This window comes from Balaenoptera ricei, chromosome 10, assembly GCF_028023285.1.
Source record: "Balaenoptera ricei isolate mBalRic1 chromosome 10, mBalRic1.hap2, whole genome shotgun sequence".
In the NCBI taxonomy this organism is placed as follows: Eukaryota; Metazoa; Chordata; class Mammalia; order Artiodactyla; family Balaenopteridae; genus Balaenoptera; species Balaenoptera ricei.
The window spans coordinates 33,888,813-33,911,862 of NC_082648.1; the positions used below are offsets into that span (position 1 = coordinate 33,888,813).

Below are 23,050 nucleotides of genomic sequence, written 5' to 3' on the forward strand. Positions count from 1 at the left end.
ATAAAATCATTTTGACTCTTAGAGAAGATATGAGGTGAATTTCAATTCCTTCCAAATGTAAACCCTTTTGTTTTCTGTTAAAATTTCTTGTTAATTGTTATATATTACAAGATAAAATGAAAATTTAACAGCTCAGACTGAAAGATCTCTCTGTCTTCAAACCTAAATCTTGCAATCATTAATCTATTAAGGTAGTAATTAAGCAAATTGATCATTTTGAGACTGAGATTAATTCCTGAGCATCTTTATATTTGTTTCAGTCTAGTTTTGTTTATTACCTTTAGGAACAGTGTTTCTCTCTCTTCTTTCCTGAGTTATTTAGTTAATTCATATATTCATCCACCAAATGATTACTGAGTGCTTACTCTGCACCAGATACTAGTCTGTAATAGGCTCAATAAAGAACAAAAGAAAAAAAAAATATATATATATATGTATACATGAACATGCTCTAGATTCTGTCACTAGAAATTCAAATATTAGATAAGCATGGGTCATTTAAATGACTGCACCAAATCAACGATTTTATTAAGACTGAACAGATTCAGAAAAATGTCTTATTTTCTAGATAAATTTAGACTTTCTAAATATAATCTGATTAAAATTTCTCTCATATTTTATAAGCAATATGTCACCCACAATATTTATTGAGCCTATACAAAATACCACATGCTGTGTTAGGTGTACAACACAGGTTGGTTGTTTACTTATTTATTTCCAATTATAAAAACTCAGACTAAAAGAAAAATGGGATAACCTAAATCATTTTTATAAAAAGTGTGTTCCTCAGAGCTTGTTGGAAGTGCTGAATCTCAGGTCCACCCCAGATCTATTAAATAGCATTTTACCAAGATCCTCAGATGATTATGATGCACAAATAAAATTTGAGAATCATGGGACTAGACGATGAAGGGTAAAGACCTGGATAAAGATATATTTAGGCCTAGAAAAGCCCCCAGAAAGGACAGTTTTATAGATGATTGGGATGTGTGGAAATAAAAAGATGGAATCCCCCTGGAGTCTGCAAAATGACAAAGAGATTGAGAAATGAGCTAGATGTGGGGACACTAAAGAAAATTAGAGCATATCATCAAGAGAGTAACATTTTATGAGACTCTATAGCCTGTTTTCATAATTATTGATCTGTACTTTGAGGTAAGGATGAGCTACAGGTGCATAATGTACTTCTCAATTAATTGAAAACATCATTCCCATAACTGTTTGTAGGTTGGTCCTGAAGGCAGGGGTCTCTCTGTTTATTAAGGCCTCTCATAGTGTCTGCACGCAGTTGGTGCTCAATAAATGTTTGTATAATGAAGGAGGAGTCATATTGTTTACTGAAAAGAGCATGCTTGCAAATCAGACGGATCTAGATTCAAATGTAAATCCCATCTGATATCTTACTGCCTGTGGCACCTTTGGCAAATTATATAATCTTAATAGATATCAGTTCTTTCATCCGTAAGCTGGGTACAGTTCATTCAAATTGTGGCTACGATTACTGATTATGAATATGTGTCAATATTAATAATTGCTCAACTCCTCTATCCTTTCACTTAACTTCCCTTGAGCAACTGAGTCAAGACAATTGAATTAGGTATTACCTTCAAGGTAAATATGCATACAGCATTTGATTACAACTTAAATGTGTAATAATTAATTCAGTTATCACCAAGAATTGTACATTTAAAATGGGTAAGTTTTTGACAAGTAAAATATACCTCAATAAAGTTTTAAATAAAAGAAAACAGTTATTATTATTAGGCATGGCATGTCTGTTGGTCATTGCTGATAACATTTGGTGAGATTAATCTTTTCTATTGATTATTAATCAAAAGGGAATAAAAGATGCTATAGTATAGAAGAAACTTTTGTTTCTATTTTAGCAAAAGAGGCAAATAATAGTTTACTTTCTTTTAGCTTTGGCTCCAACTTTTGAAATGAATCCTATGAAGAAAAAGATCCTGGCTGCTAAAGGAGGAAGAGTTATAATTGAATGCAAACCTAAAGCTGCACCCAAACCAAAATTTTTATGGAGTAAAGGTACAGAGCGGCTTGTCAATAGCAGCAGGTCAGTCCAGAAACTAGAAATCCAATTGCAACTCAGTACTTGGGAAAGTTTACTTTGTAGAGAACTTGTTTTCATATTCATAATATAAATATTTTTTGTTCTAACTTTTCTCCCCAGAAGATATCACAGTTCTTAGGTAAACAGAAATACCCATCACTGTCAGTATCTATTATAAACAGAATTCAATTTTTAGACTTCTAGAGTTTATAAGGAATTTTTAAAATTGAGGCTCAGAGGTTTGTGACAAATTACCCAAGGCCACAAAACTAATTAACAATGGGAAATAAAATAGGGTCTTTCTAATTTTTCCCCTAATAAGGGCTTCTATAGCCATTCATATTTGATTTAATTTTATGCAATTAGCCTATTAAATATTTCAGTAGGGAAATAAAAGGTGATTTTAAAGTACAAATCACCTCTTCCCTCTTCTGAAGTGAACAGGAACTTCTAATCTTCCTAACTATCTATGGGGAGAAGGAATGTTGGGAAATAGGAGAATTGGGATGTGAAGGTTGGGGAGCAGCAAATATTTCAAGCAGGGAGCACAGCATGTGCAAAGGCCCTAAGGCAGAGAGCAGAGGATGTATAAGGAATGTAAGAACTAAAACCAACATGGCTGTCTTTAGAGTAAAATGGAGAACAGTTTTAAGGGATGACACATAGTAAGCCAGGTCATCAGTAACAACATTTTCTGTGGCTTCATCTAAGAGTAATAGAAATCTGTCTAAAGGCTTAAATAAGGGAGGAAAAAAGTAGTTTTTGCCTTTAAAAAAATATTCTAGCAAAAGTATAAAAGATAAATCTTTACAGTAATCCAATAAAGAATGTAAGGTGGGTGTTATCTCTGTTTTGATGTATCTAAAGCCTGGAAAGGTTAAAGTGACCTTCTGAAAATATATCAGTAATCTCCAAGCCAGAACTCGAACTTGTGCCATGCTGATATGGAATGAACATATGGCAACACAGTTCTCTTATTAGGATAATCACAAGTATGGTTGTGCATGAGACAAAGCTGTGGTTGGGGAGGGGTGTGCAAGGACAGCAGCTGCTTCCCTGAATACATTAAATTCTACAGGTAATATGTCTGACTAAGATATACTAACACTTTAACAAAATGATACTAGAAGAATCAGTGTTAAAGGAAAAGTCAATCTGTGCAATACGGGGTTGAAGCTTTAGCAGTCAGATAATGAGTGATGCAGACCACGATCAGAAGGTAGTTCCAATTTTAGGTATTCATACTGCAACAACCTCAAGCATAGAATTCCCTGTTGGCTGCACTATTAGCTCTCTCTCCTTAATGAAAAGAATCTTGCTCTGATTCTAATGAGGACTCATGCCATGAGCCTCTGCAACCACAAATTTCTCAGAACCATGCTTCATGGATTTGTTTTTCCTAAACACCAACATGTGTTCAAAAAAAGAAAAGTCTAGCTCCTAAAATCTTATTATTTTAGTCCTGTCTTAATATTTTTAAAGTATTTGAATCAAATTGTATGACCTTTTGATGAAAGAGTCTATAAATCTAATTTTTGCTCACTATGTTAACCCATTAGTATCTCAGATTATTTAAGTATCTCTTTATTATAGATTTGGTATTTCATGTAAAAATAAGTTTGAATGTTATAAAATAGTATGTATTAAGAAAAGTTAAACTAATAATTACTTTTAGAGAAATATTTCTGTTGAAAATAATATTCAAGGAGTAACTGAATAACTATCTTTGAGCATAATTATAATCTCATTCTGATTAATATAATTACCTAAAAACTGTTCCACATTACTAAGTTATCTCTGTGCCTGGTAAATGGTTTGTAAAATAGCATATGCAGTACTTGCAATCAGGAGAGAGGAAACATAAATCTTGATAAGTTGTAATTAAGTTCTCAACTGTATGATTTTATTTAAGGTTAAAATGATATGCATTCTCCAACAGAATTTCTTTGTAGCTGTTCATTTATATCCAATGGACTGCTATCAACTCTAAAATGGTCTTTATCTGAGCCATTTATATGAGAGTCTCTCCAAGATTCTTTTCTACCCCAGAGTTGGTGTGCTTTAAACATTAACAAATAAGATGGAGGTTATACTGGAATAATTTTGGCAACAATAAGTGACTACTTTATTAAAGACCAGATGGTTCCTGGCTTGTTTGACTGTTTATCTATATGATATAATCTGAAAATAAGGGTAAGATTCTGATAATTTAACTACATTGACTTTAGAATATAGATCATTATTCAAAAACATCAAGTTCCCTAAATACTCTTACTGAAATAAATTTTAATGTCATGGACAAAGTACCTGAAAGTGTAGGTGAGCTGAACAACACAAGGAAGTATACCCTTTAAAGATGACAATGATCAATTGAGAGCTAATATATGTGAGAAAACTAAGAATATAATGTGGGTTTTAGAAAGATTAATTGTTGCTATTGTTTCCATTGCAACTTGATGATAATTTTCATTGCTTTACTTACAAAATAATTAAATGGGCGGGGATGGAAAATTGGCTAAGGACTTACACTAGAGCTTAGTGAGAAAAAATGAGACACATTAATGTTAGTACTGTGTTAATATGAGTTCTATGAGAAGCAGATGACAATGCGGGATTAACCATGCAAGAGATTTATTAATGGCAATGCCTAGGAAGGAAAACAGAGAAGACTCTTGGTGAAGGCTGGGACAGCCATCTGAGATTCAGGTCTGCTTCCGAATGAAGGGGAAAGGGAAGGAAGGAAGAAAGGCTGGGTAGAAATGGACTGCAGTGCAGATCTAAGAGAGTGTGGTAAGACCACTGGAAAGCGTTCCAGCTAAAAATGCCCGTCAGAGGAGCCTGATGTCTACCTGGAATATGCAGCCTTAAAATTCCTCCTGGACTCAGTCATTGGCTGAGAGCAACCTGTGGAAAGTGTTGTCTTGGCTCAAACACAGTGATGGATTTCTGAGTGCAGCAGCTGGAGCTGTGGATCAGTTACACTCCTCACAGTTGGAGAACATAGAGGGGCATTGGCATAGCTTCCACAAAATCAAATAATTACTTTTATGTTTATGTTTATATTATGATACTACATTATTTCTTCAATAAGTAAAAAGTATTCTGAAATGAACTTAAGTTGGAACTGGAGAGTTAAAGATGAGCAAGGAAATTATGGAATATATTATTGGTGAAATTTTTGGTGTTTTCTTATATGGAGATTTTTATTAATAAGGTATGTATGTAGTAATTTTCCTTTATCAAACTCTGCTCTTAAAATGGAATATATGGAGAATTGTTGGCATGTGTTTATATGAAGCTTCAGAGATAAATTAAGGTTTTAGAAATTATATATTTAAGGAAAGTAAAAATCAGATCTAAATAGACATTTCTCCAAAGAAGACATACAGATGGCCAATAGGCACATGAAAAGATGCTCAACATCGCTAATTATTAGAGAAATGCAAATCAAAACTACAATGAGGTACCACTTACACTGATCAGAATGGCCATCATTAAAAACTCTACAAATAGTAAATGCTGGAGAGGGTGTGGAGAAAAGGCAACCCTCCTACGCTGTTGGTGGGAAGGTAAATTGGTGCAGCCACTCTGGAAAACAGTGTGGAGGTTCCTCAAAAAACTAAAAATAGAGTTTCCATATGATGCAGCAATCCCACTCCTGAGCATATATCCAGACAAAACTATAATTTGAAAAGATACATGCACCCCAATGTTCATACAGCATTATTTACAATAGCCAAGACATAGAAGCAACCTAAATGTCCATCGACAGATAAATGGCTAATGATGTAGTATATATATACAGTGGAATATTACTCAGCCATACAGAAGAATGAAATAATGCCATTTACAGTAATATGGATGGGCCTAGAGATTATCATACTAAATGAAGTAAGTGAAAAAGAGAAAGATACTATATAATGTCACTTGTATGTGAAATCTAAAATATGACACAAATGAACTTATTTACAGAACAGAAACACATTCACAGACATAGAGAACAGACTTTTGGTTGCCAGGGGGGAGGGAGATGTGGGGGGGATGGATTGGGAGTTTGGGATCAGCAGATGCAAAGTATATATATAGGATGGATACACAACAAGGTCCTACTGTAAAGCACGGGATAGTCAATATCCTGTAATAAACCATAATGGAAAAGAACATCAAAAATTTAAAAATAAAGTAAAATCCAATGACAGGCAATCCAATATTGAATGTAAGTGCAAGACATTATATAGTAAAGTTATATAATAAATATATAAATTATATGTAATATATCGTAATATATGTAATATTAATGTAATATAAATTATATGTAAGAGTTAGGTATAATAAGGTTACAAATAATAAGTTTTGGGTCTCCTGACTCCAAGGAAGAGGCAGACAGGCAGAGGGAATACATTTAAGTTCTATTAGTATGAAACATTTAGTTTCTGTTCATAGAAGAATTTCCTAAAAGTAATCTGTTACAGAAGCTTTTACTAAGGTAGGTTTTACAGTATCATTCTTTGAAAGTTCCTAGAATTAAAATATGTTTGTATTCCTCTGTGGCTGTGGAAATGACAGTCTGTTCTAACTACCAAGTCTGAAGTCCTGGGGTCACGTTCTTGGAAGATCTGGGCTCATTTCTTTCAGGCCTATGACTGGTCTAAGTCTGTCTCACAGTGGTTTAAAAGTCATTTTATGGTGGCATGTAGAGAGCCACTGCTTCAGTTAAACTCCATGTAGTTCATACGTCCAAAAACAGGTTGATCGAGTGCCTACTCATTGTTTTGTGTCTCACTCCTTAAGGAGTTCCTGGAACATAGTTTTTTGTTTTTTGGTTTTTTCCTAATGATTGTATACGTTAATGAATATGTTACCTTGAGATGGGACCACAAACAAAGCAGATACAAATTCCTGACATCAGGATGTTACCATCTAATGCAAGGATAGATTAATAAGTAAAACTGAAGTATGTCTGATGAAATATGTGTTAGGAAGAAAAATCTGGGAAGAGGGATAGCATGGGGAATGCCAGGACAGCAGCAGTGCCATGGGTGGGTGTGTGCATGCCATACTAACTAGAAATTATCAGACAAAGCTTTACTGAAGGTGTCACTGTGCAAAACCCTGAAGACTGTGAGAAACAGATTGTGAAAATGACCAAGGCCTAAAAGGGCAAACCAAGGGCTGTGGCTTTTACTATGCATGAGATGGAAAACTCACTGGAGGCTTCTGAGCTGTAGAGTGACATCACTGAACCAAAGAGTGACATTGTATTACTTATGCGATGTATGTCTTCATGTCTGTCTGACATGTGGGAAAAGAAACTGTGTAGAGGCAAGGTTGGCAGCAGGAGGGCAGTTTGAGATTACTGTGATAAGTCCAAGAAAAAGATGAAGGTGGTTTTCCAAAAAAACTTGATGCTGAGAAAGAATAGTCTAAACAAAGTCTAGAATGTTTCATCTTGAAAAAAGTCTCTGTCAAGCAATTTATGTAAAACTTTAATGATACTAAGATGTTAGTGTTTTTAATCTAAGACATAGAATAGTAACGTATTTCATTAAATTAATTTTGTGAAATATGTATTTCTTTCATTTCAATAGAATACTCATTTGGGAAGATGGCAGCTTGGAAATCAATAACATTACAAGGAATGATGGAGGTGTCTATACATGCTTTGTAGAAAATAATAAAGGGAAGGCTAATAGCACTGGGACTCTTGTTATCACAGGTAAGAAACCATTAGATTAACTTTACTTTTTTTTTTTAAGTTTGACAGTGCTTAATTTCTAATGTACTATAAGATGTGATTCAGCACTAAGCTTCTAAGACAATCCACATTTTGATGTTTCCATTTCAAAAGCCTTCTGGGCAAATCTCTTGTTTGATGAAACTATTCTTGGAATTTGAATTTGTAAGCATCTTATTCTTTTGCACAGAGATTTCAACTATATTGATTTTTATTTTTTAATGTACCAGGTAATATGGTGTCTCGTATTTTTTTGAATTGTGGTTTACTCCTTTATTTAAAAATGTATAGATCCCACACGAATTATATTGGCTCCAATTAATGCCGACATCACTGTTGGAGAAAATGCAACCATGCAGTGTGCTGCTTCCTTCGATCCTGCACTAGATCTCACATTTGTTTGGTCCTTCAATGGCTATGTGATCGACTTTAACAAAGAGAACATTCATTACCAGCGGAATTTTATGGTATGTGTTTTATTTTTCATCTTATTAACATCCCAACGCCCCCCCACCATGTGTCTGCATTGCAACTGCTGTTACCATAATCATGTACATGAGACTGGAAAACAGGCAAAATTTTTTCATGGGTCTCCTTATATTAATTGTAGTATTCCTGAACCTTTCTAAAAATGGCTAGCCCTGAGGATTTTGGTAGCGATATTAATCAATAAATATTCGTTGTGCTTTAGGTCCATTTCCTCTTTATTATAATACAATTTTTATATTAATGTCTACTCTGCCTCATTATATCTGTACTACAGGTTCTGAGTGCCTTCACATTCATTTTAAACGAAGTAAGAGCACAGAACTTATCCTTTGTTATAGTGATGACTTTATGGCATTTATTTTATTCTTTGAGGGTAAGAAATAGACAAGCTATATATGTGGGAGTGTTTGGAGAACTAGTCCATGCAATTTTTAAAAGGCTTAAATGGCTGTATTTTAAGAATAAGAAAGCTTACATGATACAAGTCCTATAATTAAGCATAGTGGTATCGTTGTATAGAAATGAAAATAGAGGAAAAAGACTGGGAAGTAACGCAAGTATAACAACTTGCATAGGAACACACTTATTGCGCTGATAGGGCTGCCTAAATTACAGTGTATTTAAAGGGCAAACTGATCACTGCTCCTGCCAGTCTGTTCTTTAGAAAGGCAATCATTCAGGAACCTAAAGACCTATTTAGAACATATGCTTAGTTAAGAAAACTTTAATTCTAATTTTAGAAGTCAATTATTAATAAAAGTTTGAATTAACTCAGTAGAATATTTAAGATTTTCAAGTCCTATGAACTCTGAAGTTTGATATGTATCTATTATAATATTATGTTTTCAAATTGTCTAACTCTTTTAAAAAAATTCTTCTAGAACTTTCCACTTTAAAAAGCCAAAACAAGTTTTCAGTCAGGGTAAGATGGTTTTTAACTGGATGGAAACATTTATTCTTAAATTTTTATTAGATAGATTCATAGAACAATTATCAATACAGTATCAATGTTTGTGCCTTCTATATGTTAACTGTATTTCCAGTTTCTTTCTTTTTAATCTAACAGATTTAGCTAAAACTGTACATCTACAGTGAATCTACTGTCTTTCAGTTTCTGAAACAAATTTATATTTTAAAAATAAACAACTGGGAATTTGTAGAGAATGATTTTAACATTATACCATGTGATATTTTTTCATTATATGTCTATTTTGATGTGCTTAATTATAAGAATGCCCAACATTAATAAATTTGGCACCATTGTCCTTAATAATTTCTTCAAATTGTGTTTTGTTTTGCAAGAAAAGCAAATACCACTCAGTTTTTACTCATTTGAAGAAAAAAAGTGAGCTAAACAGAGATTTTATTTTAAAAAAGTAGACTTTTGAATTTACTTGGTGTTGAATATTGAATATTTTCTAAAATGCAACAAGCATAGTTTATACAAGTAGTTACTTATAGCTGCAGTAGAGTCTCTGAAAATAGATTTGAAGGTATAAATTACCCTAAATGAAGCTGAAACTTCATATGTGGAGCCTCTTTATGTTCTTTAAAATAAGTTACTTTATGTTGATTGATGTAAATAAACATTTCAAAAAAAGAAATGAAGGAAGGGAGGGAGGGAGGGATGGAAAGAAGAGAAAGAAAGAGAGAGGTGCAGGGGGAGGAGGAGGAGAGGGAAAAAGAAAGAGAGAAAAAGACAAAAAAGAGAGAAAAAGACAAAAAAAAAAAAAAGAGAAATAAGATAAAAGAGACCCATGGCTTGAAAAAAGAGAAAAGTAAACCACTGAAAGACTAATTAAGAAATAAATATTAAATTAGGTCATAACAATGTAAGAGACTTTGGTCATCACTAACTGTACTCCTTCCTTTTGTGGATGTTAGCCACAGGGGTTCAGGTTGCTGCCCCTCAGGGAAGCCAGAGCAGACCCTGACTGTGAGCCCATGCTCTGGCTTCAGGGGCTCAGTTTCAGCTTCATTCCACCAAATAAGGAGCATAATAACAATCAGCGGCATAAAACATACTCACTGGTTAAGTAGGCAACTTCAGTGAGTAAAAGTATCAGAGACACATTTTTAGCACTTTGTAGATGGGCAAGCCGATTTAACTCTGTAAATAATTTAAAAACCCAGATAAGAAATGTATTTTAAATTATTAAACTTAATTCTGCCTTTTGAACCTAAGAAAGATCTTTGAAGCTTTCCCTTGCATCCTCCTTCTCTTTTAAAGCAAACTTCACAGTCACACTTCACTGCTAAATGTACCACACAAATTTGAGTAAAACACCATATGTGTCTGATCCACCTTTTGGAAGACAGTCCTAATGGCTAGTAATTGCTTCTGGGGTCACTAATAGAACACTCAGAAGGAAGGGCTCTTCCAACCTAAAGCTCAGTGAATGAAAACATAACAAGGATGGCAGGTACTGGGGAAAGCAAATTCGAAGGAAGGAACGCTGCTGCCTGCATTTGTCTGTTATTCAAATTGCACTAGCAAATACATCAGTATATAATTTTTTGGTATTTTAAATCATGTTTCTATATTTTATTTAATTCTGGCAACATTTCAATTATTGAATATCACTTGTTCATTTAAAAATATAGTACTGAACCCATACCACAGCAGGAACAGTGATAGGCACTAGGGTGTATAAAACAGTGAATAAGACAAACACAGGCACTGTTGAGGTCTATCCCAATGGGACTTTTTCTGCAGACCTATATTGTTGGAAATGCCTCACAGAGTAACTGTGTGGTTTCCTTTACTGAGAGAACTATGTGTTAGATCTGTGGGAAAGAACTTCAAGACAGAGCTGCTAATAAACTATGAAAAACCTAACAGTCAAACTTTTTATGTTGGGTATTGGCATATCCCAACGATCTGTACTGTTCTAAGGTGTGATAGCTTAAGAGTGAATATGGTTTGAACTTAATGCATGTTTAGAAGGTGTCCAAAATTCAGTACCAGGCAGATCCGTCTCCTTTGACCCTAAATATGGTCCTAAAGTAAATTGCTTGAGGAAATTGGGTCCCAAAGATTACAGGTGGGGAATTTTGAAGTGTGTCCATATTCCACGTGAGATCAAAGAAAGCCAACTAAAAGAATTGTGGACCGATGACATGACTACTGTGGATTGAGACAAAATTCTTTTTGAAAGTGTTATCTTGAAAATTATGGATCAGACATTGGAGAAATCAAGGTGATTGGCAGTGGAAGGAATCAGAACATGTGAAATTCCTTAAAAATTTATTGACTTAAATAATTTTGCCTGTGTTACACATAATAAAAAAAAAACCTTTACACTTTTTGTAGGAAAAAAAGACAAGCACAGGCTCTGATCCAAAATAAATCAGAGGTACCCTATGAGTTTAAAATTTAAATATAAATGACTTGGTAGCTATCACAGTTAACAAAACTGATGTCATTATCACCATCATGTTTTAATAATTTTAATTCCTAAAAATTAATATCAGAAACTCTAATTCATGAAGAATATAGACATAAAAATTTAAACTTTTAATTTTAAGAACCTAAGTTTTTATTTTCAAGTTTGGCTTCAATAATACGTTATATTCAATAATCAAGCATGTTGTGAGTTTAGCTTGCTATTCTTGATCTTGACCACCATGTGGCAACCGTGCATAAGGTTTCAAATTTCACAGCCTGACCTACTTGGAACTTGAAGCTTTATGAAATTAAACAAATTATAATATATCTATTATATATATAAAATTATAATATATCTAATATATATCTAATATATCTATATCAAATTAATTATATCTAAGACGTGTGATTTAAACTTTTTTCTTTATACTTTTTCCAATTATATTAATATAATTATCAGGAAAAAAGTAAGTATATATTTTTGAAGATGTGCATTTCTTTTAAGAATTTATAGTGACCTATAAAATTTAAATATATAAATAACATTTCTATTACATTTATGATCCTGTTTTATGTAAAACTCTTTTGAATTAATTAGTTTTAAAATGTAGCTATTAATTTTTAAGTTGTAAGTAAATAATACCGATTATAGAAAAATATTAAGAAGTTAAATATCTAATTTACCTGTCATGTTATTTATTCTTTCACTATTCAATAAATGTTCACTGAGTGTTATATCATTATGTAAATAGGGTCAGTAAATGTTTCATTTGAACTTGAATTTATGTGTTGATGTTAAGTATATATATGTATATATACATATATATATGAATTACAAATTTCATAACTTTGGAGCTTTGATACAATAAGCTTATAAGTAGTTTATCTGTCATTCTTTTATTCTGTCAAATTTATATGGCAAATACCTATTTTTTCAAGTCCAAATATAAAATGATTTCTATTTTGATTTTCCAGTTCAATAGCTACTTACTCGTTTAGAGTAAATACAAAAGCAGAGTCATTTTACTTACCAATTTAATTTATAATCCCTTTTGTTCTATAAAGGATGTAAGACTATCCACCAAAAAATATGTATTTGTAATATATCATTTTATGCCTCTCTCATGGTTGTACCTGATCTGCAGAAATTTTTTTTCAGGAGCTACCTAACTTTTGACACCCACTTTGAGTCATTTTCCTTCAACTATTTGACAGTTCTCCCTGTCAGAGCCATTATTTAAGTTAACCACGTTGACTTTCTTAAACTTTCTAATTCTGGTATTGCTGCTATAATAGCTTTTTTTCTGATTACAAATAAATGTTAAAATTATAGTTCAGTTAGAAGATTTTACATACCTGCTTTGAATTCATAAATATCATATGAATTGTTCAGAGACTTTGCCACAATCAGAGCTCTAGGCTCCATTAGGCTTAATCTAGAGTCAGTGATTAAGCCTCTCTAAGTTTCAGATTTCCCCCTCTGTAAAATTTTATTAGTAATGCACTTATTTCATTCAGGTTACTTCATTGGGTTTGCAATACTGGTTACTTCATAACATTTTTGTGAGAATTCAATGAGAGAATGCCTATAAAGTGCTTGGCACAAGATCTGGCAGATTGTAAGTGGTTATTACTAATACTTTTTATAATAGAGCAAACATTCTACATCGAAAATTCCAGAAGCTTTTGCCAGATAGTTTTTTTCTGGTTATAGATCTCATTTTTCATGATTTATATTTTGCACTGCTTGCTCTACTGGATGTCTAGTTTGAGACAAAAGATTCTAGGTATTTCTTTGCTGAGGGCAATGGAGTGGTAATAATAGTCAACATTTTACTGAGTGCTTGTTGTTTAGCCAGCATTGGATTAAATGATTTTCATGTATTTCTCAGGTGATCTTAATAGCAGTCCTCTATGGAGCACATATTACTGTGATTGTTTCTCAATTTCTGAGGTGGGGAAACAAGATTTGAAACGTTAAGTAACTTGTCTAAAGTCATACAACTTGCTGGTGGCAGAGAGAGGATTTGAAACCAAGGTGGTTTGATTGTAGACCCTGTGGTCTTCACCACTTGTTTCTAATCCATTGACTGGTGCTCATGTCTATATCTATTTAAATAACCTCCCTCCCATTATTTGAAACACCATAAGACAGTAGTTGAACAGCAGTTCAACTCCTAACTTATTCTATAATCTTGTTTAATGAACTTTTTATGTTCAAAGTTATCCAAATTACTTTATTCTCCCTACACGATTAGCAACCTTTGCATTACATTGGAAGTCAAGTCTACAGAGTTTCAGATTGTCTAACTATAAAATTCTAGGCAGTTGTTAGTGATCTCCTTTAGAGAGATAGGTTATGTGTGTGTTTGCAGGTGTGTGGACATGCATTTGTTCTGACTGTGTAGACAGCATTCAAAACAAAAGTAGACAGACTTCTTACCCTAAGACTGAAAGAAAATATTAATTCTACTGAACATGTCACAAAAGTGTGTTTAAATCTGAAACATGTATCTCATACTAGAAGATGTTATGAATTTGAACAGATGTTTTGCTTCTGTGCATGCAAAAAGAGAGAAAGAGAAGCAGTAATAAACAGAAGTCTTTTTTTTTTTTTTTTCAATTTCATTGGCTCCCTGTCATTATTGAACAAGAAGGTAAAGATTGTCCAGAGTTATGGGGCAACAGGTTACAGCAGAAATGGAGTATTAGGCCATAATCCAGACTAAGACAAGAATCAAATTAGAGCTGAAGAAACAACAGAAAACAAAGCAGGCACAGTGAGATGATGTAAGCCCTAAAATGGTTGTTCTAAACCAGGAACAATTTTTCTCCCTAAGGAAATTTGGTCATATTTGGAGACATTTTTGGTTATCACAACTGCAGGCAAGTGGTGTATTATGGGCACCTGTCTAGCACGGGTGCTGCTAAATATCCCATAATGCCGAGGACAATCCTCCACAACAGAGAATTAACTGGTCCAAATTATCCATAGGGTCAAGATTGAGAAATGCTGTTCTCAAGGGAGATTAAAAAAAAAAAAAAAAAGACTTAAGAATAAAGGGACTGAAAAGTTTTAAGCATAGTATGTTGGAAACAAAGAGAAGTTATATTATTTTGAGCAAATGAGAGTGCTGAAGACAAAAAAAGAAATTATAAGAGGATAGATAAAACATTTTTCAAAATAGTATCAGTAGTAGAGGATAGATTGCATGTGTTTTGCGAAGTCAAGACTCTTAAATTTTGGGAGAAAGAAAGAAGTGTGTGAAATGTCCCCTGACATAGTTCTGTGGTCCACACAAAACTCACAAAGGCAGGCTACCTGTGCCCAAGTTGTTTCTCTACTAAGAGTAATTAACTGGAAAAGAGAGAATTCTATCATCCCTCATTCTGTCTGAACTTTCTCTACCTCCCTTTCATTACCCTAATAAAACTTTACTTACACCTAACTATTCTATTTTATTTTGCTATTTTCCACCAGTAAACATGGAGGGAGGAAGGCACCTATGCTCACTAGAGGTATCTATACTTGGATTGGCTTCTTCTAGATCATCACACTTCCAGGGCAGAGATCATGCCAGCTAAAGTTATTCTCTAGCAGAGACTCCCAGAGTCTAGCCTTTAGGAAGCATTTGTCAAAGATAATGTTAAATAATTGGAATTAAGCACATATAGCAGCAAGTCTTTTTTTTTCAGAAATGTACCGGTTTGGAGAAATTTCCAAAAATTCATTCAAAATTAAAGTCCCATTTGTTTTACATAGAACTCCTTGCATACTTAATCATCACTGGAATAATTATTCTGGCTCTTTATGCTTGCAAAATACAGTATGTATATAAAATAAAAAGAAGGGGAAATAAACATATAAACTTTTGGTGTCTTAGGAATTTTATTTTATAATTTTACGTTGTCAGTTTTGATGTTTTATTTACTATATAACACTAGAAATATACTATTTTGTCATTAGCTCTCATATTCCCAAAAACCTAACTAATATTTTTAAAAGCTAGTTTTTAAAACAGAACATTATCTAAAGATCTGGGATTTTGTTGTTGTTTTGCCCTTGACAAGTTATATGATATCGGGCAAAACAGTCAATCTGTGCCTCAGGCTTCTTATATGTCATATGAGGAAGTTGGGCCACAGCAGAAGTTTTGAAAAACAACAACAGAAGGTTTTTAGCAGCAGAATTCTTTCTGCAAAGAAAATTTAAATTAGAACCCCAATAAATTTCAAAGATGAAGGTAAAGTTGGTCTGACTAAAGAAATTGTACCCACATTTGTGAGCATATGTAGGAGACCAAAGCCTTAACTGTAGGGCCTCTCACATCTTCCTATCCCAAAACACATCCCATTCTGATCTCTTCTTTCTACCAAGTGATCCATGAAGGTCTTCAGAACCCTAAGGCTAATGGAAACCAATTTAAAAACCATATAAATTAAACAGTGTTCAAGTTTTCTTTCAACTCGAAAATGTGGGATCTAAACCCAGGGTTTGATGGTTTTGTCCATCATTTAAAATGCTTAGTAGACATCTAAAAGAAAATTTCCTTCCTTGTGAGTTTTCATTTAAAATGGTCCGATTGATCAAAATTGAACTCTTCAGCCATCAAAATAGCCAAATTTAGGGATATTCAACATCTCCATTGATCGTGTAAGTACGGGGTGATCTCTCAGTAATTATCCTCAACTATTTCTCTAATATATTTAAGTGTGTATATTTGTAATGATAATACTCATTTTCATAAGATTTTGTAAGTTATATCTTTTTAAATTTTTTTTACATTCAGGTAAACTTAATGCTGATGCATTACTTAAAATAACACTAACTTGAATATTAGATCATATTAGGAAATTAATGTTAATTATGTTGTGTGTGAAAATGGTTCTGTGATTATTTAAGAGAATGGTCTTACCGTTTTGGAGATTCAATTTAATGTTTTGACAAATGAATTATGATGGTATCAGTAATTTGTTTTTTAAGGGTTCAACAATAGATAGACAGCTAGATAATTAGATAAAGTGAATATGGCAAGAAGTTTACAACTGTTGAATCTAACTGGTTAGTATATGGGTGGTCATTGTACTATTCTTTCTATTTTCTTATGTTTGAACATTTAAATAGGTTAAAAATTAAAGAAAGAAAGAAAGAAAATATAACATATTGTATTTTTCTTGTTATGAGAAAATATCCACTTTTACCTACCAAACTATGACTCTAAATTCAATTGTTTGATCCATGAAGCACTACTTTGGCAACAGCTTAACTTGGGGAAAACAGGTTAACTATTGAGCCTTCTACCAGTAGCTTAACTTAAAATCTAAAATTCCTTATCTGTAAAATGGAAAGATTAAACATATCTCCCTGAGTCTTATAAAAATTAAATAGGAAACATATATGTAAAGTAGCTAGCACATTGCAAGGCATCTTAAGGGCATTTAATAAGCTAGATCAGGTATTAGTAGGAGTTCATAGTAGCTACAGCAATGGCAGTAGCAATAGCAGAAGTTGTAGTAGCAATCTTAATATTGATACTAGTTGCAGCAGTAGTAGTATCCTATTAACGGCAACAGTGGTAGCAGTAGTAGTGGTTGTAGTTACAGTATTATTGTGTCCTCATCTCTAAAATACAGTTAAGAATAGTACCTCTTTCCCAGGGTTGTTGGTATAAGTGAATTTGCACATGTAAAATATTTATAATAGTCCCTGGCACCTATAAAACCCTTACATTTTTTCTTTTTTTTTTTTTTTTTTTTTGCTCGTGTGTTGGTGATGGTGGCGTTAAAGTTTGCAGTTACATCTGATGAATTTGCTACAGTTATTCTTTCTTTAACCTAGCAAGCCAAACGTAAAAAAGAAAAATGTTTATTTTTCATGGATATAGCATGTATCATACATATTTAATAATTTTTGCTTACAGGTTTCTAGAGTATTCTCTTTAAAGGCTATGCTTTCCTCCAATCTTCCATATTTGTCTCTTCATTCTGAACTTCAATGGAACAAAAGAGATGATTTTATAGAGCCATTATGACCTCTAAGCTTTATCTAGACCTTGTATATACCTTATGGCATATTTCTTTGTTCATTATGATTAACTGAATTTGTTAATACAACTTAGTAATTCAGACTCATTTGTACTGCAGGACTGATTTTTCAAAGTTAGTTCATGAGGGAGTGGAAAGGAAGGAATAGGCATTTATATTTTGGAAGTCTTTTGATTTAAACTTGGGAAATTTCTAAGTGGTAAACCACATATACACTTTGGAACATCCCTGAGCTGTGCTATCACAATTTCCAGTATGTGATTCAACTCTCCTCATATGAAGGGAAGCATTTTGTAATTCAGCCAAGCTGTGGTTTTTAGTGAAAATATAGAGAGCATTCGTATCTAATTTGTGGCTAGAATGTGCTGAGAGCCATGATCTTTACTTGCTTTGTAAGCGTTCTGTCGACCACTGAGAACCTCAACTTCTCCTGAGGTATGGAAAGTGCTAGTGCCATTTATAAAAATTTCAGCAAAGCTTTTATACATACACAACTCTATTGGAAATGATATAGCATATTTTTTCTTTACTTTCCTTTTGAGGTGTTTCAGTGCCACACCTTCACCAAATATAGATTGAATGAGAATAAATGCTAAAGTCGCTTATTACTGCTTTATGCAAATCGGCCTATCATTACTTACCTAAGTCCTAATGTTTAAAACAAGGCTAACTTTTAAAATGAGTTTAGCATTAAACTTTTAGAATAGTTTAATTAAAAGTTTTTAAGGAGTTTATTCTGAAGATTCAATAAGTATAACTTTAATATGATATTTTAAGACAAAATAGTTTGTGTTTTTCATTACATGTGAAAAGTATGAAAAGCATGACCACATTATTTCTCTCAGGATTAAATAAATGAATATGAAAACAGCACTGTGTTTCAAACTGAGATTTTGGGGGAAATTATAGCAATTTCATTAAAGAAGATTATTAGGTGTACAGCATTCAAATATTTTACAAAGGATAATTATGGTGTCGCAAATGTTTATTTTTATATTATTTTTCTGCTTTCATTTTTTTATTACAAGGTTGAATTTTTTTTCTTTTAAGGTTGAATTTTTTTTTTAATTTTAATTTCTGAAGTATTTTATTTTTTAAATTCCAATCTAATCCCATGGTTCATTGAAATAGTGGAAGTTTAGCAACAGGATTATCTTTCATTTAGATACATGAAGCAACCCACATAGTGAATTCACATAATAAAAGCATGCAATAGAGCTAAGTGCTTTTCATTTTATGCAAACATTATTCTTTCTCAAATATAGCTATTATCTTGTGTCATAATAGTTTAAAAATATTTTTTAATATCTTTCCATTAATGAATATTTACTGTCAAAGTTCAGTACTATGATATATTGAACTTTAAGGATGTTAAAGCACATTAAAGCAGTCTGTTTTATTAATATATAGTGTTTAAATTATTTTATTTTACTATAATTATTTTATATTATTTTATTTTTTCTCACTAGAGATTTTCTCAGAAATATTTGTCAGTTAGCGTGTACAATGGCTCAAGAAAAACTCTTTTATTATTACCTTCCCCATATACACAACTTTACTCTCTTCTTACTTTAAATATTTTAAAAAAGAGAGCTATAGGTAATAAAATAATATTTCTTTACCACCCCCCTTAGGTGAATTCTATTTAGTATGATATGTGGTATTGGCCAACTACAAAGTCAGGCAGAGTCCTCAAGACCATCTTCAGTTCTGAAACCAACTGCAAGTTCCAGGAGTTGCCAAAACCACCCTCAGTTTCCTTGTGCTAGAGGGAACTCACAGAATTCCCTGAAAGCTATTATGCTCATGGTTACAATTTATTACCCAAATAGCATGCAGATTAAAATCAGCGAAGGGAAGAAATGCATGGGGCAGAGTCCAAGAGACGTACCAAACATAGAGCTTCCATTGTTCTCTCCCCATGGAGTCAGGATGCATTACTCTATCAGCTTTGGTCTGTGGCAGTAGGCACAGAGTATTGCCAACCAGGGATGCTTTCTTGAGCTTTGATATCTAGAGATTTAACCAGGGCTTAATCATGTAGGCCTTGATTGATTGATTGATTGCCCAAATGATTAATCTCAATATCTAGGTTGACTGATAACACATGACCCAAAGCCCCTACCCTAAGTCACAATGTTAGTCTTTCTGGCATGGTCAGTCCCTACTCTAAAACTATACAGGTGTGGCTAACTGTCACCCTAAATCACATGATTAGAACTATTCAGTATGACCCAAGACACCCAGGCAAAGAAAGAATACTACAGGTTACCTTCCAGAAGCTGAGGGAAAGGGCAGATCTCTCTGTAAATTTGTGATTTGTATTACAAATTTTGAATTTGTAAAGGCCTAATCCTTTACAACAAATATGGGTGGTTGAAAAACTTAAAAGTGTCCATTTTCTTATATGTCAACTGCATTCTTTTCTCTATAAATTTACACATTATTCCTAAAACGTTTATATTTACTCATGAAATTAGTTTACAAATAATTTGAAATATATTATTAATTGATAGCTGATCTCAGGTATATAGATAGCTATAGTTGTTCTCAATTCAGCTATTTTATCTTATAATATTATTATCTTACCTGAAAAATCATATGAAATTACTAAAAGAATTTAATAAAAACATTTTAGATAATAGGTATTTTAATTCATTTATGCAATATTTATTTGTTGAATTCCTCCTGTATGTCAGATATCACAATACATAATTTGTATGTAATAATAAATAAGACCTAGTCCCTTCCTCAAAGAATTACAGTCTAGTAGAAGAAATGGACAACTAAATAATTAGAATAGAAAGGGATAGTTAAAATGAAAATATGCAAGGGGCAACCACCTAACCAGGACTTTGGATTCTAGAGAAGAAAGGGGCATCTAAACCACGACTTGAAGTTAGCCAAGTGATAGCAGTGGGAGATGGGAGAATCCAGGCAATGCAAGTGATATGTACAAAGGTCTGCAGGAAAGAGAACACATGGTAAAATGTAAGTTTATGGGGCACAGGAAGTGGGAAAAGAGGTAGCAAGAGTGTGTCCTGACATCAAAGTGTCTCATTATGTGCTTACAAAATTCTGCCATTGTGATGAGCTATATGAACTTGCTATCCTAACTCTGCTTGTACCTGAAAAGAAGTAAACATGTATTATCTTAAGAGCAGATGCCAGAAGTCTTAATAAGCATGCTGAATAGTGCATTCAAACAATGTATATTTGGTGTTATTATATCCCTGGGACTGTGCTGGTCTTAGGGATACAGCACATACAGCTGTACACATGTAACACAGGGATACAATGCTGAAGAATTCAGGCATGTTTCCTCCTCTCATAAAACTTACAGTCCTTCAGGGAAACCAACTTTAATCATATAATTGCAAAAATATTTTATTGTAAATGAGATATATAATATCACATTAAGTAAAATGTGCTATGGCAAAATATAACAACAGAAAACAGAAAGACTTGCTTAAGGAAATGATTTGAACTGATATTGGTGGGGGATGGTAAATGTTATTTAGATGAAGGTGGTAAGAGGGTGGGGTATGAAGAGATCAAATTCCAGGAAAGGAAACACCTTGGAGAACCAGAGATAGGAGATAACAAGATACATTTAAGGCCTTAAAAAGGGAGTGTTCTTCTGGAGAGCGGAGTGTAAGTGAAATGGTGGCACTAGTTGAGCTGGAATATTGGACAGAATTTAGAGAACGGAGCCAAGTTGACTATCATAACACTTACGGCTTTTATTCCAAGAAGTGAAACATTTTTAAAGGTTTTAGTTTGCTTTTTATAGAAAGGGATGATTTGATCATAATTTGCATTTTTTAAAGGTCACCCTGAGTGCTAAGTGGAGAAAAGAATAGATGGGACAGGGGTGAGGGTCATGACCAAATGGGACATAGTAGTTCAGTGAGAGATGTTGGTAGCTTGGACAAGGACAGAGGAAGTGTTGAAGAAAAGGAAGGGATAAATTCAATAATTTATGATGGAATTATAAGGAAGTTGAAGAAGATGAGAGGTTAAGAATTTTCTCAAACTTTCTGGAAAAATGTGCCATCACAGATGACTAGAAAAGTTGGGTGTTTGGGGAAGGAAGGTCAAATGCTATTAGAAGTCAAGTAAAATGAGTTGAAGAGTTGGGAACCAGATTAAAATGGGCTGAGGGGTAAGAGGTAAAGAAACGGCAAAAGCTAAAAACAGAAAGTAAGGGTTTGAGGAAGAAGTATTGTCAGAATCCAAGCAACCACCCAACAATTAAGCAGCTTAACATGAGGAAAGAAGAATAGTTGTTTGTTTCCAAGGGAAAGAAGAGAAGAGCAGAGAGAGGTAAGATATGGGAGTGGGAGTGAGTGCCAACAAGATGATAGGGAACAGAGAGAGGTGAAGGTCACTGAGAAATCCTTAGTAAAGGTATGACCAACAGGACTTTTAAAAATAGAAATATACAGTGGATGATAATTGCCCTACTTTGTGGGATACAACCAATTCCATGACCTTTAACTCTTTAGTACACCTACTTTACTAGGGAATACTTCGTGCTAGTAGGTTTCATGGCAAAATAGAGAAAAGGCTGGTCTGGAGCTCCTTGGTCAAGAGAACAGAAGGAAAGAATTCCCCTACCTTAGGAATTTGAAGAAATTTTGGAAACTGGATTTTTACCCAATCTTAGACCGCAAGGGACAGGAAGACCCCAACTAACATTAAATTGTATGACCTCTAGTTTCATTTTTACAGAGATTTTAATTACTGAAACCAAGGAACAAGGTGTGTGGCCACTGACCAGTTCTTTATATGGAGATAGTAGTATTCTATTACAACCAACTGAATCAATCTGCTCAGAAGATAACTATCTATTATTTTTAATTAATCTTATTAATAAAGCAAGGATTGCAACCCAAATACTTTCCAAGACCAGCAGGGAATTTAATATGTGAAGGGGCCACCAGCAGAACCAATGGTGGAGCAGAGCATTTATTCCACATATAGTCATTAAATAATCAAAATTTTAAAATTTGCAGGTCTGTCATGTAACAGAAACAATATCTTCATCTATTACGTGAAATATTAACCTAGTCATTAGTTTTTCATCCTTTAATCTATCTGGATATCTATAATTGCAATAGTAAATCAATATTTTTGTTTCTCAGGAAAACCAAATGTCTATTTAAAAATCGAGTTTTCCAAATTTTTCTCTTAAGAGAGTATTTTGGAGATAATGAGCATGGACTATGTTACGCTCCTCCAACCAAGCAAACCGAGTAACCATAGTTAAATTACTTGGATACTCTAAGTCTCACTTTTATCTTTAGTAAAATGGACAAAATAG

The 23,050-nt window shown here is 33.3% G+C and overlaps 1 protein-coding gene and 1 non-coding gene across 4 annotated transcripts in view; both read left to right on the top strand.

The window, feature by feature from the left end:
- CNTN1 (contactin 1) overlaps positions 1–23,050 on the top strand; it is a 369,710-nt gene that overhangs the window by 241,371 nt on the left and 105,289 nt on the right. For all 3 annotated transcript variants that reach the window (XM_059934553.1, XM_059934555.1, XM_059934554.1), the window contains exons 13-15: positions 1,921–2,071; positions 7,657–7,784; positions 8,094–8,269. In XM_059934553.1, the coding sequence (XP_059790536.1) occupies positions 1,921–2,071; positions 7,657–7,784; positions 8,094–8,269 (455 nt within the window). The remainder of the gene's footprint in view (positions 1–1,920; positions 2,072–7,656; positions 7,785–8,093; positions 8,270–23,050) is intronic.
- Positions 10,974–11,104, top strand: LOC132373844 (small nucleolar RNA SNORA18). Its single transcript, XR_009505504.1, has one exon. It is a non-coding gene; the product is annotated as a small nucleolar RNA SNORA18 (small nucleolar RNA).